This window comes from Ambystoma mexicanum, chromosome 7q, assembly GCF_040938575.1.
Source record: "Ambystoma mexicanum isolate Mex_15411 chromosome 7q, UKY_AmexF1_1, whole genome shotgun sequence".
NCBI classification, from domain to species: domain Eukaryota; kingdom Metazoa; phylum Chordata; class Amphibia; order Caudata; family Ambystomatidae; genus Ambystoma; species Ambystoma mexicanum.
This window is the reverse complement of record NC_090941.1, coordinates 795,097,912-795,123,950: the sequence shown is the minus strand read 5'-3', so window position 1 is coordinate 795,123,950 and position 26,039 is coordinate 795,097,912. Positions and strand designations below refer to the sequence as shown.

The window sequence follows — 26,039 nt, the reverse complement described above, 5'->3', positions numbered from 1 at the left end:
AAATTAAATGACAGTTGATATAAGCAGTGCTCTAATGCCAAAAGTGTTAATCATACCATCCTTGCTATTTACTCTAAACCAGTGTGCGAGGGGATTAAAAAACTAAAATAAATGACGTGTTTATGTTTCGTATTTGCTTGGAAGACTCTTGGCTAATAAAATGGCTTTCTCGCCATAGCACCAGTTCAGGTCTTTATTCGTTTATCGCCATCTGTGCAAAGTGTGAAAGAACCTATTTTTAAAATACCAAAAATCATCACCAGTGTAAAGAAAATAGCATTTACAATTTATTAGAATTCAGCACATGTATAAATAATTTACAAAATTATAACAAAATAACTTAAGATATAAAAATACGTTACAATTATCCTGACCTGACATAAATAATGAACCCACGTTGAACAATATGTTTCTTAAAAGATTAACCCGTGCTTCTACAAAACAGAAAATGGCAGCAAGACAGTCTTTTTCTTGTTAAACGTGTCCTCCTTTCCATGGTGAGTGTATTGATACGGCTTCTTAGCACCCGAGCCAGCTGTTATTCTTCAGCGTTCGTGTGACTCTCTTTGACGTCATGCTGAACTCCAACTGCTTCTGTCCAACGAAGAAGTACAAAAGTCCTACAAGGAAAAGCGACAACTATTCTTTACAAAGTATAGAGGATTAGGCAAATAGGCTGTTTCTTTGTGCTATTACTGGTTGAAAACTACATTTCCTCGCTTATATCAGGTGACCCACAACGTTTTCAGACGTTTAAAATGCTGTTTGCTCTCTATCCCACATCTTCACAATTCACAAAGACTTTTTTCTATGCAGGGTTTTGTTTCATACTGGAAGCGTTTACATCTGAGGCCTCATTTCCTTAAGCCTGGGCACATAGAACTGGAATTACCAGTTGAGCATATGATACCATACTGAATCAGAGTGTTTTCGTTTTTTCCAATGGCATTTGATTCTTAATATTTATGCACAGGCAGTTGGCATTCTTGGCAATGCCGATGATAGCCCTGTGGTGAGACCATGTGATGTTGAGTTGTGCATCTTGTTAGGAACCACACTACTTACGGTTGCCCACCTTCAAATCTGACTCTTCTAGCAAGTGTTCATTTATGTATTTTTTATATATTTATTGTTTGCTTTTTAGGCACTTATATAGGAAGTAAATACTGTTACTAAGCGCCCACAGGGCAACAGGGAGGGGACAAGGGATGAGAAACAAATTACATGACATCAAATATATATATAAGTACGGTGTGGAGGGGAAAACTAACCTACTATGCTTTGTGACTGTTCAGAACGTGCAAGTGCAGAAGGGAGAGAGAATGGGATAGGTGCTGGGGTGCTAATGGGTGAGCAACAGGTGAAGTGCAATGAAAGGTAAGTGCGATCCTCCGATGATGGAGGGTGGGACAAGGCAAGTGCTGAGGACAGACAGAAGCTAGGGTGATTCGGTGTGGGAGGTCAGGCCCCCTAGGATGCATAAGGGCCATGACACCAATCAAACAACTGTGAACTTAACAGAAGAGAGAGAGAGCGGAGAAAAAGGTGAAGAGCAAGGTCTTGAGGATCTTCCGGAATTTAAGAAAGTCCGGCTCAAGACGAAGAGGGAGGGAAGGCTGTTCCAGAGAAGGGAGCCCGCTGAGGAAAGAGATCGACCACCCACCCTCTGTTTAGTGAAATGCTTTACACACAAGGGGCCTCATTACGAGGTAGGAGGTAGCCATGGTGCTAATAGCACCATGGATACCCCCTTACCGCATACCGGGTCCGGGTTCTCAGAATGGGTACTTACCGGGTCATTCCAACCTTGGAGGACCCGGTAAATCCCCATTCTGAGAACCATTCCCCATTCCCATTTGAGCCCCCGTAGGGCTCTATGGGAATGGGGAAGTAGCTAATAACGGTACCGCAATTTGCAGTACCATTATTAGCTCTGAAGTCCCTTAACGGGTCCTGTCCTTAACACCTGGTCAGACCAGCCGTTAAGGAAGGGACCCACTAAGGGACCTGGAATGGGGCGCAAAGGGATTACCGGCACCAATGTCCTTAATGGTGCCCAGTATCCCTTTGCGCCCACCTCGTAATGAGGCCCAAGGAGTTGGTGCCAGAGGAGCAAAGAGGTCAAGAGTGGGAATATTTAGTAAGAACGAGTTGCAGATAGAGTGGTCCCCGGCCCCAGACGGCTGTGTGCATGATACAGTGGGACTTGAATTTAATCTGTGAAGCAACCGGGAGCCACTGAAGACTTTGTAGGGCAGGAGAGATGCAGTCCCTGGGTTTTGAGGCCATTGATAATTCTTGCTGCCCTATTCTGGATTAGCTGGAGGGGTTGCAGAGAGGAAGAAGGTAGATTCAGGAGGAGGTTATTGCAATAGTCAAATTTAGCGAGAACCAAGGCCCGGGTAACATTGAGCCTCTGCGGGAAGGTGAGAAAAGGTAGAATTCCTTTGAGAAGGACGAGCTGAAAGTGGAACTTCTTGGCAATGTCCTGAGTGTGAGGGAGGAAGCAGAGAGAGGAGTCGAAGATGACTCAGAGGTTTCAGGCTTTTGAAGAGGCAGCAGGGGGAGAGCCCATGGAAGGAGGCCAGAGTGAAGGGAAGAAGTTGTATGCAGGGGTCCCAATAGGAAGGATCTCTGTTTTGCTGGCATTGAGGCAGAGATCATTGGAAATGCATCAGGCCTGGATGGCAGAAAGGCAGTCAGAGTTGATGGAAGGTTCAAGGGGGTCAGTGGGAAGTTTGAAGAAGAGTTGTGTGTTGTCAGCGTAACACTCGAAGTTTGAGTAGAAGGAGGAGATGAGGCATGCCAGCAGAGTGTTTCACTTACAAGTTTGGGCGAGGTTAGTGCCTTATCAGAAGAGCTGTCACTTTTATTAAGAGCGTTGATCAGGAGGCTAAGCATACTTACAATTACAGTGTCAATATGGCTGGAGAACAGTAAGAAGACCATGCCTGCATTCTGCTTTGCTGTTTATTAATGGTGCGAGATTTCTGTGACTTTTTAAAACTGAGCCTCTCTACAATGGAACCTTACAACTTCTTTTCTAACTTACGAGGTTAAGGTTTAGCCTGTCAGTGGTTGCAAATGTTTAACGAAGGCTGCATTTTAGATTATCCTACGCTCTATCAAAGCCCTCAGTCCTCTCAGTGGAGCAATAATACTGATCGAATGTATTACACAAACAGCTTATAATGCCTGAAAATTAGACAGTGGGCCTCATTTTGAGTCTGGCGGTAAGCCTGCTGTGATAAAGGCGGCTTGCCGCCAGACCCGAAAGAAATTATTGGTCCCTGACTTCCTGGTAACACCGGGTATGCCGACCCCGGCGGCCGGGAAGTCAGGCGCTGGTAATTCTGTAAGTCCCCATTCCCATGGAGTCCCATAAGACTCCATGGGAATGGGGACCACGGAAGCACTGGCACAGTTTATAACAGTGGCGGTGCTTCAGTGAAACTCTGCGAGTAGGTGCCGTTCCACCCGCCAGGTCTGACCCAGGTGGGCGGGACGGCACCTGCCCACAGAGTCATAGCGTGCCGGTCCGGAATCAACGGTGCTGGTAAGCTTACCAGCACCGTTGTTTGCGGACCGGCACACTCATAATAAGGCCCATTGTCTACTTTCCGCTTAACCTGTTTTTGAACACTTTTGGTGTTCTGCACCTGGATAAACTTTGAAAAGTGACTGTGCACAGTGGTCCTTCAACAACAAATGGTGCAAATAACGCCACTAACTATGACCAAGCGTTAAGTCACTGGTGCATTTATTTTGTAACCATAAATCTACCATAAAGAGGACATCAGGTTCTTCCCGCCTAACTGCCACCATTAATGGGAAAACTACTTCTATGCACATGATGCCATTGTGCAATTATTTTGACAGCTTTAGCACACTATTTTTCTTACCATTATCTTGGAAAACAGCATGAACATTTTTTCCAATTCCTGGGAAGTCATCCTTTATAGGCCTTGGGGAGTCTTTGTCCATGGACTTACTGGCTTCATTATAACTATAAGAAAAGATTGGTTTAGAAGAATTAGGACCTGCTAGCAAAGCTGTCACATCAATTATGGTATGCTGGCATTTCATCATTCCACTTTACAGACATACAAGCACACTCCACATATTAGGAAATTCACAATGATAGAAATATGACAGTACATGTTCCAGTAACACCGAAGATGACATTTGAAGAACATCAATGATTCCTCTAAGAAGTGCCCATGTCATAGATGGCCATTGAGAACTTGGAGGCAAAATTCCCATATGAGATGTGGTCAAGCCAAGTTTTTTTTAAATTAAAATGTTCGGTCTTTACACAAAAACACATTGAAAAATTAGATAATCACATATTTAACAAATAAAAAACAAAAAAAAAGAGAAGAAAGAAAGGAGAAAAAGAGAGGGAGAAACAACAATCATGATCTTCTTGCTGAGAGACCAGCCGTGAATCACTCCAAGTACATTTCAAGAAATCTGCTCCAAATATCCTCATACATATTGCCCTTTTGCTAACTAGGAAGGGCAACCCTCTCTATATTTGAAAGGGAGTACATTTCCTGGAGCCACTCAGATATAGTTGGGCAGAGAGTAGACTTCCAATTTCTTAGAATATTTGTTTAGCCACCTTGAGGCCCTAAAAAACCAGGTCCTCTGTGAATAAGATAGGTCTTCCAAATTGGCATCATCTTCCAAAATCAAAGTCATAAAATCTTTGTCCACACCAAGAACTGCATTCTTGGTGCTTGTAATTCCACTCCCAAAACATTTCACCTTATAGCAGTCCAATAGCATATGTTCAAGTGAGCCAGTTGCGAGGCTGCAGCCCCAACAAGGTGGTCAAGTCAAGGTTGCTACTATAAGATGTGTTCAGATTCGAAACACATCACAGATTTCCACAGGTAACTTCAACAGGTACAAATATACATTTTCATTGCTCTAACTAGAAACCAGTAAACTAGTTATAGCAGATGTACTCCACCAGCAAATTGAGAACCAATTTGTCGGGAATCTTTTATAATCCCTGTTTCGTTCCACCGTTGGATGTACTGATAAGAACAGTGTGGCTAATTTACAAAAGTATAAAAGGAGAGCACTGCTTCAAGCATAAACCCCACATGCCTATGATCAGACAAAGCTATGGTTAGCCTATTCATACAACTTCCTGTGTGCTCATTGCATATACACATTTGTCAATCCTCGGCAGTAGTTGAATGCCATACGTAGGCCATGAAGAACTTCCTAAAACAAGATTAGCTGGACCCTGAAGAACTTCCTAGAACAAGATTAGCTGTACCCTATTTCATCAGCGTATCACTGGTTTATTGAAGAGGTACAGTTTCTGGTTTTGTACCGCATTAACGGCATGATTTACAAAAATAAATTTCAATGGGACTTTCCCATGTCAAAATATTGTTGAGGCTCTTAAAAGCCCAGTTTATCCAGTGATGTCTCAATGGGAGAGAACATGGGGCACAGCAAGTGCAATGGCCCACACACTGCGAGGGGCCCATCCTTCTGCCTGATGCCAGTAAGGCAGTATGTATTGTTTATAAAAACATACGCCTTGATGGTGTATAGGGAGCTGCTGAGTCGCTGCACTTGCTACCTTGCTGTTATCGACAAATAAGTTCCAGTCTGATTAATCAGGCCTGTTTTGTGTACTATTACTCACTTTCTTTGGCAAATATATTGATAACACACCATAAGTACATTTGAATTGCATATTGACAATGGTTCAGATGATAGCCATGTATGAGGTTCTTATAGTGAGATCTGTGAACAAAGCACAGTTCCAATCCTGGCAAAGCAGATATCATCTTTTATCTGTCTGTGGGTAATAACTTTAAGAACATAAACCGCAGTCACACCTTCCCTGTTACGAAACAATGGGGCTCATTATGAGTCTGGCAGTGCTGGAAAAAAGTGGAGGTAATTCCGTTTACCTCAATTTTTTCCACACCGCCAAACTACAAGTTTACCAGTACTACCTCCACAAGATGGTAATACTGGTGGTTTTTGTAGGTAAAGTGAGGAGTTACCTCCAGCTTCAAGGTAACCCCCTCACTTTACATCCAGAAATCACCAGTATTACCATTTAATGATAACTGCAGAGGTAATCATGGCTACAATCCTCACTGGAGTCCTATGGACTCTATAAAATGGGGATTTACGCTGGCAAACTGCCCCTTGCAATCAGATGGTATTACCGCCAGAGGTAATACCTCGAGTGGTATTACCGCCTGACCAAGTGGAGTCATCAGTAATTCTGTTTGCTGGTATTCTGGCAGATTTACCACCAGAATACTGTCAAACTCGCAATGTGCCCCTTTTACCCACATCAGAAAGCATTTGTTCTAACCATCTAACATGGTTTCAGTATAATGCGGTCTAGGGCTCTGTATCGTCAAGCGAGGATTGTAAAAACTGAGCAGTCATCTCTAATGAAGAGCATAATGCATTTGTAGGTGAGGTGACTATGTAGTCAGAGTCAAGAACGTGGAGCAAAAGTCTGAAAATGTATATCACCTCCTTGCCACCTGGCAAAACTGTGACAGTGCACAATTCATCACATCTCACTGTATACTGGGCTGTCTTCAGTGAAAGGTTTTTTTCTTCTGACATTTTGGTGCTATTTTTAGGCCAGTCTTCATGGATGTTGATTTCTGTGGGGTACAATATCTGTGCATGGGAGTGGGAGTGTACTGGGAGTGTGGAAAATTAGTAAGATAATAACTATCCTTCATCTGTCCATGTACAATTCTGCCTTCCAACGAACACACAGCAAGTGCTGATTCAGATGTGAAAATGTCATGAGCAGGACATATCACCATGTGGGCGCTGCTGACAAGTTTTCCCATAGTGTTGTTCACTCAATGATGAGTGGTTTCAGGCAAACATTTTAACAGTGCAAAGTTTAACTTGGTCGAGCTATCTGAAATTCAGGTGATTTGAGGTTATTGCAATAAAACCTCACCCAGTGCTATGTACAACAAGCTGTATTTAACCATTAACTGCAGATGGGACATAATAACAACAAGGATGTGTTTCTCTGCTGTTTATAATTGTTTAAATAAAGGACACCATCTAACTTCACCAGCGCAAATACTGTAATTTGCATGCATCCTTTCACTTTGTGAATCCAACCAGTCAAGATGTGGCATCTCTACCTCCAGTATTGATCTCCCACAAAGAAGAAGGTTTTGTGGGTGTCCTGAAGATGCACCGCTGCATCGATCTTCTTCACGGTTCTGGGGAATCCAAGTTTGTAGATGTTTCTTGGATAACTCGGTAGTATGTCAAATCCATCAAGGGCCCAGTATTTGGATCCTAGAAACAAAAAATAAAGTGATCATGTACAAGATTTCATTCTAAGTATGTATGGTTCAATATGATTCTCCATTAACCACAAAGGTTAGGTTGATGGTGATATATATAACCAGTTGTTTAGTTCACAAATTGATGCTTGTACCTGTTAGAATTTAAAATTTTAATTTTGAATTTGAAGGAATTTGTATCGGGCACCAAGCAGAACCAACTGCATCTATCACAACCAAGAAAAGTAGAAGGGAGAAATCAGCCAGGACCTTGGCTAAAAAGGTAGATGTTTAACACTGTTTTGAAAAGGGCCGATTTCCTGTCAGGCGCAGAGATGACGAAGCAGAGATCCAAAGACCGGGAGTGAAAATAGAAAAGCTGCAATCACCGCTTGATTTACAGTTGGGGAATGGATGACCAGTAGACTCTTATTTTGGGAGCAAAGTGATCGATAAGATACTGGGTTACCAGTCAATATAGGTATTTAAAGACCACAAACAGCACTTTAAAAGTGACAAAAGGATGAGATGTTAGAAAATGTCAGGAGTTTGAAGGTTAATCGAAAAGTTGCATTTTGCACCGTCTACAAGCAATGAATTGATCAGCCAGTAAGCTAACAAACATTGTATTAGTCAAGCTTTGAGTTTATTAAGATGCTAACTACCCAAGAAGGATCATCACTTGAAGTAAACTTCAAAACCCTGCTTTCATAAACACATTCTAAAATACAAGGCTTTCACTATGACACTGTTTTGTGTGTTTAGAATTAGGTCAGATTGCCAGATGAATCCATGGTTCCTAACTGTGTTGGTACATGAAGTAAATGGGCCACACAAGAGTGGGGTCTGAGAGTCCTCTCGAGATCATTAATCAGATGTATAGGCCTCAAGAGCAGTATCTTCATTTTATTGCAATTCAATGTAAGCCCATTCACATACCATACCCTTACATGCATTGGTTAATCGAAATTTTGACTCATACATTGCTGGCATAAATGTGACAGCTGAATTGAAAAATACTGCATAATGACACAAGGGGCAAATATATATATTAAACACTAAGGTTAATATTGGAGACCCCTGTGGTATCCTAGTGAACAGCAATTGGGATAGATTGAAACAAACCCAGTTCCACTCTCTGTGACCGTCCTGACAGAAAGAACCTGACCAATTCAAAGGCCATATTTGACAGTCCATTGAGTATTTTGGGATTTGAAAGAAGTGAAAGAAGTAGCTCATGGTCGACTGCCTCAAAGGCCACCGAGAGATTCAGTATCACCTTGAGCAAAAGACACCCAGCATTAGCATTGGCCAATATATCATCCCACACCATAGTAAGGGCAGACTCAGTGCTATGTCATTTTCGAAAACCCAATTGAAACCTGTCCAGAAACGTGAATGAATTCAGAAAAGTGTGCAACAGAGCAGTACACACTTTACAATGATTTAGCTGTGCATGACAGACCCATAATTGGGCAATAGATTTACGTACTATTTGTTTCAATAATGGAGACACCACTGATCGTTTGAACGAGGACGGGCTGTGCCCTGCGAAAGCCATACATTGATTGGATTAAGGACAGGAAGGCTGCCAAAGCAGGGAAAACATCTTAATCTTTACAAATGGGTTTTTGGACCTGCATGAGAGAAGTAACTCCCTATGCAGAGATTGGCTGAAAATGGAACACAGATTTTGGTAAATTGACTGATGTTTATTTTTAGATAAGATTTGTTTTAAGTGTCTTTAATTTGGGAAATGAAGACGCTATCAATCCCATTTGCTACTGAAAACGATGCTCCAGTGAAGTTTTCGAGGCAGGGGATTTTGTATGGATAATACTGCTAAAAGCGCAGCTCTGGTTTGTTAAGAGCAGAGATGATTGTATCATCAGTGAAGGTAACTTTAATATGAAAGCTAGCTTAAAGAAAACAACGCATAGCTGTTTTGGCAGTGTACAAAGGGCATGGCTTCCCATGTGTCATGTGTGAAGATCTGTTTCATTGAAATGTTGTTTTGCTGCACTCTTTACATTATTATAAGTGATTTTGATCCCATTCTAATAGTCCTAATTAGTTTTGGCTATTAGGTGGTGCTGAAAGTGTAACCTTTAAGCCAAAAGTATTGTCATTAAAATAAAAGCTTTAACATAAGAGCCTCAAATAAGGACTTAGAATGAGGATCTCTAATGTTTTTCAATGCAGATGACATATGAGGATGGATTTGTGTGGTTTGGCTATGTGTACACCCATTTGACGCCCATCTTTAAGTCAAATCTATGGGCCTCATTATGAGCCTGGCGCTCCCGTAATGAAGGGTGCCGGTACGGGATCGGCACCGTTCATTACGGGATGCCCTATCACGAGGTCCCCTTGCAGGACCCGCTCAGGACGTCTGGTCAGACCAGACGTCCTTAGCGGGTCCAGCATGGGGACCAGGGAGCTAATAACGGGCCCGTCATTAACAGGCCCGTTATTAGCTCCCTTCCCATTCCCATTGAGCCCTCTGGGGGCTCAATGGGAATGGGGGGGTGTTTTTTCAATGAGGAATTACTGGATCCTCCAATGTTAGAATGGCCCGGTTATTCCTCATTGAAAGAACCAGGAGCTGGAACCCGGTATGGAGGAAGCCATGCCCTTGTTAAGGGCATGGCTACATCCATACTCGTAATGAGGCCCTACATGTTTTTCCGACTGTTCTCACCCATCTCCACCCAAAAACAACACCCCTTTTGTACTGTTTGCCTGCATTTGTATTGTTTGGTGAATTTGTCAGACATTTTTACTTCCAGAATGGTGGATGCCTTATGCTAATGTTAACAAAAAGTTATTTGACTTGTTTGATGCTTTAAAAAATATTTACTAGATCTTTAAAGTTATTTGGTATATTTTAATGTATTTTGTACATATTATTTGTAGTAAAATGTCTCTGAAAATGTCCATGTGCTGATTTACAGGTGTTGCTCTAGTGTTTGGTGATGTAGCAGTACCTGAGGCTGTGCAATTAGTGATTTCATTTGGTAAGCGCTATGTGCTTTTTAGAATTAGATAGCCATTTTGTTTATACAATACTTACCATGCACCTATCATTTTGTGCTCCAAAATGCTCTCACGTGCAATGAATTATATGAAAAGCAAAAATATATTCCATAGTGACTTGTCTGCTGTTCATTGTCTGCGAGATATTATGAATGCTCTAATTACTGCAAAAAATACGTTTGCCTTTGATCAGGTAAGAAATGCTACCCTCGGGTTGGATTGCATTGGACCTGTGCAACGCTGGGAATTCACTTCTTTCCATGCTCGGTGTACAATTCCTGAGCTGCCGCCTGAGAGAGCCATTTATTTATGTTTCCTTTTTAAAGTGGCCTTGTACCAAGACCTGAAATCCCTTATACCTCCTTGAACAGACAGCTGGCAATCTGGGCTACCACAGAACTATCTGTGTTTTTCCTGTGCTCTGTTCATTCCTTATCTCAGTTTAGCAACCACTAGGATGCTGTCATTCACAGAACCAGACCGTCCTTCAACTATCAGTCAGCAGCTAACACTTTGGGGCGAGTCTTGGTAGTTATGAATCTGCTCAACATTCAATAACCCCAAATTCTCGTATTTTGGCGATTTCATTTTTGTTTTGTTAATTTCACCTTGACATATTGAATTAGCCATGCCTTCTCTTTGATGGACCGGACTCTGCTGATGTGACCTATTTCCACCCAGCACAAAAAAGGGACCCAATGTAGAGTGAGTTTTAAGGTGTTTGATTAAAGACAACTCTGAGCACTGTAAAGGGCTGTGACGTCAGATGAAGGCAGACATTTTTTCCACAGCATCTATGTGTATCTTTTAAGCTGTGTCGTAGAGACGGATCCATTGTACGAAGCTTATGCTCCAGGTAAATCTTTCATTGAGGCAGTAAAATAGTAAATGTATCATGTTATTCACTTTGGGAAACTAAGACCACAAATCGTTTTGGACTTTTTTAAGTAATCTGGCTGCAGTAAAATGAGCATGAGTTTTATCATTACGTTTATGATGCACGTTTGTTCTAGCTTTGTCATTATCATGTATTGGTGTTTAAAACCAAATGTCTGCAAGTGTAGACTGGATAGGGCCTAGGATTTGCTGGCACCTGTGCGGGCAAATATATGTGGGCCCCCCTAATTTGAATATGTAATGACATCGCACAAAATGACATCACAGATTTAGTTTTTAATACAAGATGATATTATGGAAAGTTACATTAAAAGCAGTTGCCAGAAGAAAGCAGAGCCAAATAAACAGTGATGTCCAGTATATGAATGGCCACTGGTTGCACCTATGAGGCCATCATGGATAGGCTTTTTTGAGTAGTGGAAAGTATGAGTTAATTTAGTTTCAGGGACTTCTAATTTTGGTAAAAAAAACAGTGGTGGCTGGTGAATTTTAATTGATGGGGCATTTCCTATGTGGTAGCGAACCAGTGTAGCTTTAAATAATGGCTTAAAATGGTGTATTTTACATCACTTTCTATGAAAAATGGAGAAAGAAACACCCAGTTTAATGTCTGTTTTGTACATGAAAAGATCAAATAGATGCCAAGTCACAAATTGAAGAATGTTCATGATACCTTTGCCTACAATATATGTCAGTATTCTGCCAGTGTAAAATATTTCCACCATCCTGGTTGTGCCTATTTATATATCTATGCTGGCTTGCTTCACCAATATATGTCAGTATTTGCACATAAGGACACACTGCTCCTTTCTTTTGCCATAGTGGCAGTAATTTAAGGAAATATGCCCATGCTATCTATGCCAATGTATGCCAGTGTCCCCATATAAGAACATACTGCTGCTGGCTTTGTCCAGAATGCCAGTAAAAAAAGTCATGAGACATGCTGGCCGCCCCAATGTAGTCTCTCACACTCACATAAGAATGCTCATCAAATTGGCTTTGTTCATACATGTCTAATAAATTATGCTAGGCCGCTAAAAATAAAAGTTAATGCTGATAGTTCCTCTCCACAGCCTCTGCCCCACTTAAGAACACTCATAAAGTTGGTTTGCCCATAAATTGCCTATAAGACATGTACCTCCACTGAAAATAAATGTCAATTTTGGTGGCTCAATACCCTCCCAACCTTGCTCCTGGGGCAGACGGTCAAAGTGGCGGGAACTAAAGGGTAAAGCATTCCGCTACATTGTGGGAAAATCCGCCACCACTCCCTTACTTTGTGATCCAGAGTGCTGTTCCAAGACTGCAGAGAAGGGCACTTTTTTGCGGGATTAAACTTCTCCCCTATTGGGGTTTTGAAGCTTGACGCTGTTAGTAACACTCCAGGACATAAGGCCTATTCCTGAGCTGCTACAAAGACCCACTCGGCAGTGATCCTCCTTTGTCTTCTGATATTAGGCATGCATTGCTGCAAAAAGCTTAAACAAGCATAGGGTCTACCAAGTTTCAATTTAGTAACGTGCAAGTCTGCAAGAAATGCATTAGACCACCTTTTTAGCTTTTGGCAAAAAAATGACGATGCCAAAACCGGGGACATTTTAACAACTATCTTAAGGCAGCAATGTTATAAACATGATTTTAGGAAAGCAAAATGATAGGCATGCCAAATATATAATCCTTCACCACAATGGATCGTTGGAGGACATGCTTTGGCAAGGAAATAAGCACATGATCGAGAGTGAGCATACCTTTAAAGAGAAACACTTGATCCGTCTCCTGATTTTCATAGGCAGCCTGGACACCGGATGGCAAAGATGGCCAGAATGATGCGATTGCGTTATTATTGACATTTGTGTTCTGGGGAATCTTACGCCAGAAGGTGCTGTTTTGGGAGAAAAAGGTTTATAGGTCAATTCAAATCTCTATACATTAAGACAAGGCCAAAGCGATTGATTTCCTTCAGCTGTCATAGTGAAGGTGTGACATGGTTGTTTTGGCATGCAGCCAACATGCTATAGTCATAGGGCGTAGGCTGCACTCATATGGGTCTCAGCATGAGTGTAGTGGTCACTGTTAATAATGTGAAATTGTAAACATCTCCTTTCCTAATATCCCACCAATTTACGACCTGGGATTGCATGTGATACTTACAGCATGGTGTCCATATAAAGAACTGCATGGGGTCTATATGCACCATGCAGCGTATAATGCAGTCTCCAATCATAGTATGGAGTTGTTTAGGATACTGTCTGCTTGTACCAGTGCAATCATAGAAGAACTGAGACCAACAGTAACAACAAGCTGGAATTAATGCCCCTCTGCACAAGGTGCCACTATATATTAATAAAGAAGATGCCTGTGCTGTTGGCAGGGGATACCTTTGAGGGTTCTCAGAGGTTTCATCTCTTTTCAAATTAATGATATTAAACAGCGACATTTAAGAATGTGTCATTTGCAGAAATATTTACCTGTCTTTGAAGAAGATGACTTCTCCACGCAATGTGGTGATGGCATCAAAAACAATACTTTGATCACAGTTGGGTGGGTTGGTGGTCGGTGTGATTGTTGTTGTTGTAGTTGATGTGGTAGTCACTGTGGTAGTTGGTGTAGTCGGTGTGGTAGGTGGTGGTGTCCTTGGGAGTGGGTTTGCACCTAATTGATGTAAAATAAATACTCTTTCAAAAACCAATGTGTAGTATAGTACAATGTAATATAGTATTACACAACAGACACACAACAGAAATGCATGCAATTAAGATACATCATGATTTTAATATTTTGTTTATATTTTATTTGCAAATATATACTGTTTTGAAGAACATACGATATATGTTCTTCTGTGTTAGTTTCCTAGACAGAGTAAGGTGACTTCAGCTTTCATGTATATTAGGATATTGGACAGAATACAGTGCCTTCAACTTACCATAAAGTGATTGAATGCCTTCAACATCATCCCGGGGGAGCTGGAATCGGGTGGGATCAGTGTAAGAGTATGTTGGATACATGAGAGAACTGGGGTCATTTGAATGAAACAGACCCAGTGAATGGCCAAACTCATGGGCTGCCACAAGGAACAGGTTATAGCCTGAGGAAAAAACAAGGAGAGTGTAAAAAGATGCATGCATTCGTTCTCTAAAAGAACATTATTTTCTGCTTAAAGTACAGCCTCCTGCAATTCATAAAAGTCACACGACCACCGTATCATAACTAGTATAGTTTATAAAGCAATAATCTTAAGCTAACAATCTCAAACTTAATGTGTTATATGAGTGATTAATAAGTGATGCACAGTTGCCCAGACCTCGTTTGCCCTATCAGAAGGCTATACAAATATGGCAGGTCCTTAATGCTCTACCAACTCCTACTTTGACCCCTTTTGGCCAAACAGATGCTGTCAGAGTACACTCAACTGTTACGACCTAATGCTTTCCCACAAGGATTGCCAGGTCAAATCACGTTCTATCATGGCTTGCCAAGGACTGATGAGACCTATCTGGGACTTCAAGAGCCAATTACCATGTCCTGCCCTGGCTTCCCATGGCCTATCAGTGCCTAGCAAGGTCCACGGTGGCTTGCCTTGGCCTATTAAGGTCTACCATGGTCTAATAACAGTACCTGGGCCTAGCAGGTGAATGTCCATCAGAGCACTGTATGTGGCTCAACCACAGGATTGCTCTGCAGGTGCCATTTTCGGCCAAGAAAGCTGAAGGCGAAAAGGCAATTTCTCAAACGGGTGACAATAGCCCGCAGAGCACAAGGGTTAAATAACTTTCAAGCCAGCACAGACCCCATACAGCATGCTTGTAAAAATGGCCGGTCATCTACTCATTCCTTAAACGAGTCACCCCTATGGGACCAATGATCAGAGACCGGGGATAAAAGATTATCTCAGAGAATCAATCGTAGTGACTCAGGACAATGGTCTTGAGAAAATAGCAGCTTAAATATGCAAAGTGAATAGAAGAAATAGCCATGGACGACTGTATTGTGCAGGTCATTCTCAATAACCAACGTGTTGGATTCTGTTCTAGAAATATAATGGCATCTCTGCATTGTGCCCTATTTCAAGTTAGTCAGAAACAGCTCAGAATTGAATGATCTTTTGATTTAGCTTCTGAAAAGTTCCTTTAACTAAAGAATTGTTGTTATGGTTTCTGCTTCTGCATTCACCTTGTGAACACGTGCCATTATCTTATACACAGATGTACAGAGACTGAAAAGAGCAACATTTACTAATGTGTGGATATATTACAATAATTCATATTGTCCTAGTTTCTGGACTTAAACGGGTTGGATCATATTTCAATATAGCAGGTGGTAAATATCATTTAAATCATATCTTGCGTTATACACATGAATTTGAGACAATTCAAAACTAGAAGGAAGTAGAAACTGCCTCATTCAGGTCAGCCTCGCTGACATGTGCAGTAGGCCTGTCTAGAACACTTACATCAAGAACAGAACTGGAGATCGGAATCCAGTCAAGGCTGTCCCCTCAACATGGTCTCACCACAACACATACATCAGACACTGACACAGCCCCACAATCTGTGACTTCCGAGACATTCGAGAACCGGCAGCACACTAACTCCGACCCACTGAAACGCTCTCCATGTAAGTTTAGAGGGGCTCATCACTGTTTGCAAAACAACACTGAAGAACAGGCTCTTCTCACGTGTCACAGTATTATGCCGAATAACACTGAAATAAAAGGGTCATCATATGATGAAGCGACATGGACATGTATGAAAACAAGGTCAGTGCATCCAATGGGAGCACTTTTTGTAAGGATCTATTCGACTCTTGTGGCTAGGAGCCCATCAACAATTATTTATTAGCATCCTGACGAAGGCATGGCCTTCAAATTATTGGCATTCCAGCCGGAACTTAAGTGCTTAAGTAGACACCATAAACAGAGTGTTTTAGATCATGTGTTGCAAAATCTGTTTGCAATGGAACAAGTTATCAGGTTCATGCATACTACACATGGTGCAAAAAGGGTTTCTATGTTTAGACTGTGACAAATGGATTGGTCTACTTTTGTCTTCTAATGATTTGCTTGCATACAAAATCTCACTTTGTATTGCACATTACTACTGATAATAATGCTTAATAGTGCAATTATTGGTGTTTGTATAAAATAAGAATTTTCTTTTGTACTTCATGCCATATATAAAATACAGATATTGAAATAAACAAGTAAATTGTAGGAGATGTTCTAGACTGATCTGTTAACAGTTGCTAATTAACCAGCACAAAATTTTTGATGCAAATGCAGGGTTTCTCCTTTGTGTTTTTTCCAGTCCCATAATCACCATAAAATGGAACCCGAGAACAGTAACAACACTTCATCAAGATGGAAACCCATACAGCTTGAACTAGAGCTCACTGCATTGCCATTCTATGCTCAAATTTCCAGTGCTACATTGACGACACTCAACTCATTTTCATGCTGCCCTCGGCCACCTCCTCTCCCTCCCTCATCTCTGATTGCCTAACTGCCATTCAAGATTGGTGTGCCGCCAATGATCTCTGAATGCCAGCAAGACGTAGATCCTCCTCATCGGCAACCCTTCTCCATCCCTTCCCCTCTCTCTCTGGCCGACCTCGCTTGGCCCTCCTCCTATCCCCATCTGTGAGGCTAAGAACCTTGGGGTCATCTTTGACTCCACAATTTTCTTCTCTGCCCACATCTCTGAGATCTCTAAAAAGTCAAACTTCCTACTGCACCTCCTCAGAGGTACTTTTCCTTTCCTCTCCTTCCCCCAGAAGCTCACTGTCTCCCAAGCTCTGGTTCTCTCTAGGTTGGACTACTGTAACAGCCTCTTTCTAAATCTACCTGCCTCTACTCTCCACCCTCTGAAACTAATCCAGAACAGGACTGCAAGACTTGTCCTTGGCCTAAGGCCCTGGGATCGTATCTCTCCAGCTCTGAAATCTCTCCATTGGCTCCCAGTGGATGCAAGGATTACATTTAAAACCCTCTGCATTGTCCACAAGGCTTTCTGGGGTCTGGGTCCAAAATACCTTCAGCTATCCCTCCGCAAATACCTCCCCTCTCGAGCTCTTCGCTCCTCTACCTCTAACTCCCTCAGGGTCAGTCGTTTCTCAAAGAAACAAGCTGTGGGTAGATCTTTGTCTTCAGCTGGGTCCTCCCTCTGGAACAGCCTCTCTGCCACTCTAAAACTTGAGGAGAACCATCTCAGGTTCCGGAAGCACCTCAAGACCTTCCTCTTTGCATCTGCCTTTGCTCCCCATCTCCCCTGCTGATCTGCTCTCTCTTGGCACTGTGCACCTGGCCACCCTCTGTCTCCTTGGCCCAGGTACATGCTCACACTGCCACCCTTCTGCACTGCCTGCCGGCCACCCCTTGCACTGGGGACTGTATCTGTACCCATATAGTCCCCCACAACCCCCATTTTCTTCTTTGTATGCACTTATCAGACTTACCCAGTCTGCTTCCGTAAACACAGCAATTGAGACTTGCTGGCTGCACTACCCCTGCGTATTGCTCCATTATCTATTTTATTCTGTATTTATTATTATTTATCTGTCTATCCTCTGCCCTGCACTTTCCAATCTCCCCCTTGCATGCACTTTTCCCCTTTCCCTTCCCATGCACTTGTGCGTTCTCAGTGTCACTGGGCCTAGTAAGATCGTTGTTTTGTTCTCCCCTGTTCCCCTCCATTGCCTTGTCGCGCTCTGAAACACTTGTGTACGAGCGTGATACAAATAAAATATGATATCATATCATATCATAAAAGATGATCATGGTAATATTATTGTTACTTTAAAAATAATGGGCACGGGGTTAGGTAGAACATTGCTATGGGTTACCTGTTTAAAACACAGAGTGGACACTTTAAGGAAGACAGTGGAAATGTTCCAATACAAAAAACACAATAAAACACTGTAAAACTAAATCCCTTTGTATATTTGTCAGAGGCTTTTGTGCAACAATTGAACGTGAATTGTCTTCTCAGTGTGTATATTAACCAGATGCTAAACTTATTGTCTGAAACTTACTCTGAAATTCCATAATATCGACTTTTTAACCAGTTTGATGAAAGGTATGTTCACATAAACCAGAAAGGCCTATTGACCCGTACTTGTTGTGCCAACATAGTGCCTCCATTGATCTGTCTGTGCCCCCTGGTTTGACCTCTGATTTTGGTTTCTAGAGAAGTCACTGAATCAAGATGCACATAAATGTTATAAGAACCAGAAGACATATAAGGCCTTATTAAGAGGCTTGGGCCTTGCATTCCTGCCACAAATGGCTGTGATTCAATAAAAATGTACATCTTCAGGTGCAAACCCTTGGAAGGAAAATAAATAAAACAATAAGGACGTTTAACTAAAAAAAATAAAACACATTTCCCATGTGTCTCTGAAATGAATCTCACACTTTGAGGAAAGTGAACCACATTAAGCGGATATTTTTGGTGTGAATAATACAGTCCAATTCTATCCCCCGAGACACAAAATATGCAAATACAATGGGTGTGTCTATAAGTAGACACTCTCCTGCCCATTTTGTTGCATGCATGTTGCATGCATGCCCCTTTTCACATTTGCATGAACCAGGTGCAACTTGCACCAGTCCCATTGCAAATGCCTGATGTATGAATAAGTGGGCATCACCAAACTGGTGCAATGCTGTGTTCGTTAGAATGTACAGACTCTACAAACACACTGAACACATGTAGCCACTTCCACATTCGCTTTGGTATGTCCAACAATAAAGTTATGGTTAGGAAGCAATGTTATTATATGTCGCCTATTGATGTTGGGGCGTTTGCTCTGATAAAGAGGCGCTTTGAGATGATTTACCTGACTTTGTACTCAACCACAAATATATATATTGATGCAAAAAGCCGCCTAAATGGCACATGTCACGCTGTAACAGACACAAATGCATTCAATGTAATTGCTTAAAAGACAGGCTTAAATGAATGTGCAAAATATATCGACCCCCAAATGCATATCATATATGTGTGATCTTGATGCTTGTCAGATCCTACATACGGAATGTGTTTTGAGTGTTAAAATGCATTCCAATTGATCGCTAAAGAGGTATGGTAAAACGGCATGGGAATTCAGAAGAATGGATGTGCTTTCAGGTGATTTTTTTTAGGGTAATCATTCGGGGATACGCCATTTAGCACCTGGGTAGGAGTAGGCAGTACATTGGTCGGGGACCTCATTCTGAGGTCTCCCTTGCTACTCCTGTAGTCTCCCTTGCTAGCCCAATTAAAAAAAGGGAAAAGAAAACATATTTTCTTTTTAATGCAATGTCCTGGCTGTGGCCAGCACCATGTGGCTCTTTGCTTCTGGAGTGGCTGGCTTTCTTGTTCAGGCCTCCAAAAAAAAAAAAAAGAAAAGAAACAGCGGTTCCACAAGTCGAACACTTTCAGCAGTGACGCTAAGAAAGAATAGGAATACCAAATAATTTGTCTTTCTGGAAATGTAGGCAATAATTGCTAAACTAATTAAAGGTTTATGGCACACTTCAGGGGGTTAGTACTGATTTAGTCTGTTCTTAAACACCTCAACTCAGCCTTGCATCCTTCTGAGGTCGATAAATGAGTACTAACACATGTTTGGTGAAATTGTGTGTATATTTGTTCCGCATAAAGTTTAAGCGTAAGTGCTTTATAATAACACATCATTATCATTTGGCCCTGGACATCTGCTTGCATTCACAGCAATTCGGTAATATGGGCCTATAAACACTGATCTTAACGATACATATAGCAATATCGTAACCATAATGTTCATAGTGTACTTATGAACAATGCAATGCGATGCCACTTCCTGTTTTGCCAAGGGGTGAAAGATTGTGATCCATCGCTTCCGTGATATCACTTCAGGGTGGGGTCAAACGACATCCCTTCCTGGCATGTCATCAGAGATCAAGGGTCAAGTGATGTAACTTTCGCTACTCTGGCATTTTGGTGAAATGACGTCCCTGACATTGGTGTGCTAGCACAACACCACTCATTGGAAATCATATGCAGCCATTTCATGGATTGATAAGTTCAGTGGCCGAAGTGTACAAAAAAGAGTAGTAGAGTGATGTTCTCTCTGCCCCGCCCCGTTGTCCAGCCCCCTTTTCAGCTCCCTTCGCTCCCAAATACCCAATAGCCATCGTCATTCCCCCACTCCCCGTACCACCCCTCCACACCCCCGCTACGTCCCCCGCAAAGTCAAACCCAAAACCTGGGTCTGTCCTTTCCTCCCCTCGACCATGCACCATGCTGTTTTTTTAAACCATTTCTCGCAAGACTCAAGAAAACATAGTGAAAGAATATGAATTTAAAGGACCACAATTACTGCGTCATTTTCCTCGCTCAGCGTGCAGCTTTATACGGGCTCCCCTTCCAATCACCCACCATTCACACCTCTCAAGTGACATGCCCAGGACAGCAGTCTCTGATACACACCTCCGATTAACAGCACACTCCTCTGTGCCTACACAAGCACCACAGCGCCTACTGCAATTCCCAGATTGCTGCCTGCTTGGGAATGGGCTTCAATCGCGAGCAACCTTTTGAAATAAACAAAGCTTGGCCAGCACACTTGTGTGATAGCACAATGAGGTATGACAGAGGATTGTAAGCGGCAGAGCGTGGGTTCAAATCACCAGCTATGGGGAAATTATAATAAAAAAAAGAAAAAGTGGCCTTCCCTACCATCCTGGAACGGTACTCGAGGTCACATAAAGTAAGAGAACTATTACAGATTTCGCTGAGAAGTAAGGGAACGTTGTTCCCTTGAGTTCCCACCCACTTTGACCTCTGTGTAAGCTACGTGTTATTACCTACCAGCTGACCCTTCAGTCCAGGTTTCATCTTCATCGAAGTGGGCGTCGCCACCAATCCCATTCCCAGGAGCGAAGGCATGGGCGAGGGTTCCATGAGGGCCATCAAATGGATAGAAATCACCATGAACTGGAAAGAGAAAATGATAAACCAGGTTGATAAACAGGATAAAAGAGCAAAGGCATGGTATAATTAGGCCAGACTCACTATCCACATCAGTCTAGTCTTACCTCGAGCACCAAATGAGATTTGGATATCGGCCGTGCCATCATAGATCCGGGTGAAGGTCAGCGGGGTCACATCACTCCAGACCTGGAAGGCCTGCCGGATGGCTAAATCCACATCCGCCCGCGCCATGTCTGGGGTATAGTTCAAAATTCTTTTTTTTGGAGAAAAATGGAACACATAAATTGCACCGTCTTGAATGTCGGACCATAAACTCATTTTTTTATAACCATAAGGTTTTTGAAGCATCGTACCTGTAGGTCAAAGCATCTGATCTCCATGCAGGACGTCCAGGGAAAAGGCTGTACTCCCCGACATCGCTGACCCCACACCGGGGCTTGTGCATCAATTCCACCGTGTCAGAGTCCAGCTTCCCGGTCACCTCCAGGCCAAAGAACTCCTGCATCTGCTGGAGCTTCTCGGAGAAAGGGCTGCCCTTGTTCTTGTAAACTGAGACTCCATCTTTGTCGAGGTTGTAGAATTTCTCCAGATATTCCTGAAACCAACGATACGTATTTTTAAAAATGTGTATAAAAACCCATATATATATATATAGCGCTCAAGCTTTGATGGAAAAGATACTCAAACGTTGACTTATGCTGTCTGATGTTTTGCTTCTTCTTAGAAAAAAGTATATTTTGTCACACCATTAAATGTTTGCGCTACAACAAAACATGTCTTACAGACATAGGGGATCATTACGAGGTTGGGGGTAGCTATGGCTACCCCCATACCGCATACCGGGTCTGGGTTCCCTGAATGGGGAATTACTGGGCCATTCCAACATTGGAGGACCAGGTATTTCCCCATTCAGGGAACCCATACCCATTCCCATTCGAGCCCCCATAGGGCTCAATGGGAATGGGGACCATGCTAACAACGAGCCCGTTAATAAAGGGTCTGTTGATAGCATGCTGGTCCTTCAGCGGCTCCCACTAAGGGTGCCTGGTAAAACCAGCCGCCCTTAGCAGGACCCGCTAAAGGACCTCGTAATGCGACAGTAAGGGGTTAACAGCACCGGCACCTTTACCGGCACTGTTAACCGCTTACCTCCAACGTTGTAATGACTCCCATAAACATGGGAAGGCAATTGCTTAGAGGAACGTCTGCTTTGTACTATGCTGAAAAGCTGTTCATTTGAAATGTGTTTGTTCATCTGAAAGTTTTCGATTTCATTTATTAGAACATGCAAATTATTCATGATATCATCTACACCAATCAGAATGCTCGGAATGCAGTCAGTTAGCCCTTTTAACCGAATTCCAAACTTTCTGACTTCAGGGACATCCCAGCAGCTGGCATTTGCACAGGCGGTTTCATTTTATCCCACTGTGCTAATGATAGCGTATAAACCCTGAGGTGAAGCTGCCCTGCAGTGTTTGACTGTTACTATATTTGGCTTCGCCTAGAGCAATCATTTCATGGAGTGTTGAATCCTGTCAGAACTGCCTCTCCATTTGCCAATACCGTTTACATCACCTGTGGATCTAGATATTGTATCAGTCGTAGGCATCCTTCCCAGCAAAAGCGGTATTTATAAAACAGGTTTTAAAAACAAATAGTTAAGCTGCAACGTTCATTTAAGAAGCCATTTGTCATATGTGGAATAATGACTGATGTTTCCCATCTGTGAAAAGCTACAGTGTGGCTGCAGACTCTAGAGTGGGCACCTTCCCAAAGAACAGGCAATTTTTGCTGTGTTTGTTCTCATAGATCAAGCGCCCATGACTAGTTTTTGATTTTTTGAAGGGCCTTAGCTCTAGTCACCCCAAGTTTTCCAGGGTCATCCAGACATGGACCCCTTGCTTACTGTGCTCAGAGAGGCACAGCTCCACCTCACTGATGATGGCCAACAAAGATGTTGCTGTTGGGTTTGCTGTTGGTGCTCTTGTTCAGAAGGGAATTGCCATAGCATTTCGCTGCTGGACTGCCCATTTGGGTGGGACAAAGACTGAGATGCAAATGTATATTTCCCATCTGTGAAAGGCACAGTGAACTGAAGTGCATATTAAAAGCACCAGGGCTAACATTTCCCTAGTGCTAAAAAGATACATTTTGATGCATTTTTGCATCAGTGCAAAGTTTGCCTTGCTGAAAAATGTAGTGAAAATGAATCTTTTTTGAACTAGGGTAATTTTAGCCGTTGTGCTTTAAATATGCCAAACTGCACTTGTTGAGGTGCAATGGTTTTTTAATGTGTCCCAGTGTTTTTAAACATTTTGTAAATTGTGCTCTAGTGCTAATACCTTGCACATGTTGCACTTGCACCAGTGCACTTTTTCTGTAATCTGGGCCCTGGCCCTTTGCTTTTAATGAGTGGAAAGCATTGGAGCACTCACCTCCGCCAGCTGCACATTTTCATCCAAGTCTCCGGTCACAGGCCGGGCGGGGAAGGCACGTGTGCATGCCGCGCACAGGAGCAGCAGCAGTGGGCAGGACTTCATCTTCTCTTCCGTTTGCTGACAGAGCCAGTGGTCGCTAATGCTGCTCTCTCTGCGTCCAGCGTCCCTCTGATCAGCAACACTCCTCGCACTCCTGATTCTCTCCCTGCCCATGCCTCTGCCCCTCTTTATACAGCCCCTCTGAGCTTCATTCCGTCGGATGTCGCTTGAGTCATGGCTTGCCGCTTCCTCCTAGCACATGTGCAAACACATGAAATGTCTTACACAATCGCCTGTCTGCGAAGAAAAACCCCTCGATAGTGCAATCCTGTCCAGTGATTAAGAAGCAGGAAGAGGTATTTCGAGGAAAGGTCTCGTGTCACTTGTGTACACGTTCTCAGTAACATATATTTTATATTTTATAAATCCATAATCGGTACATTAGGTACTTGTTTTTCATTTGAAAATGATGTAAATATAACGGCAAGGTGCATGAAACATCCAGACTGCCAAGGTGCATCAGAGAACCGTACAACAACGTATAGAAAAACATACATGGAGTTGTTGATTTGCATAACAAAATCCGATCTCATGTATTTTATTTATTTATTGTATTTAGTTCATTAAGAACTATAACATTTCATTTGTTTACAATAAATCAATGACAAAAACTGTCACATAAATAAATATTCATAAACAACCATTTTAAAAACAGCGATAAAACACACACAGCCATACAAATCATAAATGGACATTTCATGATATACGATATAATAAAGACATAAAGACACAGTAAAATTATACATTACACAAATGACGCCAAAAATCCCCTTGGTAGAAGAAATGCAGATGAAAGCAGAGACCCACATAAAAGGGATGAATAGAAAGGAGGGCAGTTTGCCTCAAAATAAACAGAAGAGGTATTCGTTTGGGGAGGATTTTATTTCTTGTAAGTGGTAGTAGTTTTAAGAAATTAGGTCTGTGCATATGAACTAAAAGTTAAAGGAGGACCACATATTTATGATTCCCTTGTTTTCGTTTGTGTCTGAAATAATACAAATCAGATATGAGTGGTATAGTGGTGATGAGCATGGGTTCCTTGGTTCTAGTCACTATATCCGACAATGGAGCAGCAGGGACAGGCCACTGGCTTCCAGCAAGCCAGCAGCGCCACATACTTCTGTCTGGGCAATGCTGCATGGGCATCCCACAAGCGAGGCAGGGTAACTGCTGTTACCATCGGCAGCTGGAAGAGGGGCAGCCCCAACCCCCCGCGCCTGCTCCTCTCCTTCCCCCCAGCTGCAGAGACACGCAGTCTCGGCAGCACAAAAGCCACGGAAGGGTAAGGTGCGAAAAGTCATCGCACCCTTCCTCCAAACAGCAAGGTGCTAAGCGCCATAAGGAAACAACCATCAGGCAGGGCCACGTTCAAAGATCTGCCCCCACCGGGGGTCAGACAGTCGGCTATCCGGCCGGGGGCTGCGACAACAGCGGCTCCCACCACATACACAACAGGAGGTTCACTGTTTACTTAGTGTCTTCCCAATCTTCTTGCTTCTTTAGCAATTCTTGAAGTTCGCTGTACATCGCAGTGTCTTTTTCCTTCCTGAACATTGTACTGTTCAAACCAATTGCAATGCAGTTTTAACGAAGGAAGAAACGGCAACCAAACGGCCAGCGCGGACGCTGTAAGCTTCAACATTTTCGGCATAGATCGAAAAGCGAGCGGCGAGCGTGTCCAATCCACAGCAAACAAAGATGCGTGCTGCGGAATCATCCACAAAACCAGTGCGAACGAAGGAGAAGCGGCACTCGAACAGCACGGCCCGGATGGTTTTCCCGTCAACACTTTACAGGTGAGCCACCACGCTGGGGCTACGAGGGAGGAAAAATAGACATTTATGTCCAGAAGAGATACATTGTATGACAGTGGACCGGAACCCCCGCGTAATAAGGCAGAAGGGGCAGGATAACACAAGCCAATTTTAAACTTGGCAGAGTCACAAACCAGCTTGGGAGCTCATCTTTGCTTGACAGCCACGCAGAGCTGGAGAACACATTTCCAAGCTCGGCGGGCCCAAAGACTGCAGATTTAAAATAATTTCTGTAATATTGCAGGGCGATCTCACAGTGAAACCAATTATTTAAATCCAGTAAATGAAGCCTGGGGGCTGCCCAATTTTCAGAAACCCGGGCAAGAAGGCACCAGTCAACAGTTACCCAGCATGGGCAACAAATAGAACAGGCGCAAAGAACTCGCCGATAACAACGGTTTAACTACGTGATAAAACTCTTTTTCCTATAGCAGGAATAGAAAAACATGGGGCCCAAATGGAAAACACGGCCACCCCCAACACCGGCAC

The 26,039-nt window shown here is 42.7% G+C and overlaps 1 protein-coding gene across 1 annotated transcript; it reads right to left on the bottom strand.

Moving 5' to 3' along the window:
* Positions 1–265: 265 nt before the first annotated feature.
* On the bottom strand, positions 266–23,866 carry LOC138527762 (matrix metalloproteinase-18-like). The gene is made up of 10 exons (XM_069639045.1): positions 23,635–23,866; positions 21,550–21,791; positions 21,301–21,449; positions 21,074–21,199; positions 14,170–14,331; positions 13,715–13,898; positions 12,995–13,128; positions 7,167–7,326; positions 3,903–4,006; positions 266–620 (listed from the first exon to the last, which is right to left on the bottom strand). Exons 1-10 carry the CDS (start codon positions 23,848–23,850, stop codon positions 520–522), a joined length of 1,578 nt encoding a protein of 525 aa, XP_069495146.1. The 5' UTR covers positions 23,851–23,866; the 3' UTR covers positions 266–519.
* Positions 23,867–26,039: the final 2,173 nt, after the last annotated feature.

Bases quoted from the DNA above. Each gene is read 5' to 3' on its own strand.
- LOC138527762 (XM_069639045.1), bottom strand. From the start codon at position 23,850: ATGGGCAGGGAGAGAATCAGGAGTGCGAGGAGTGTTGCTGATCAGAGG. The intron at 21,200-21,300 runs GTAAGACTAGAC...TTCTCTTTCCAG, and splicing joins AATCTCATTTGGTGCTCGAG to TTCATGGTGATTTCTATCCA. The intron at 13,899-14,169 runs GTAAGTTGAAGG...TACATCAATTAG, and splicing joins AGGCATTCAATCACTTTATG to GTGCAAACCCACTCCCAAGG.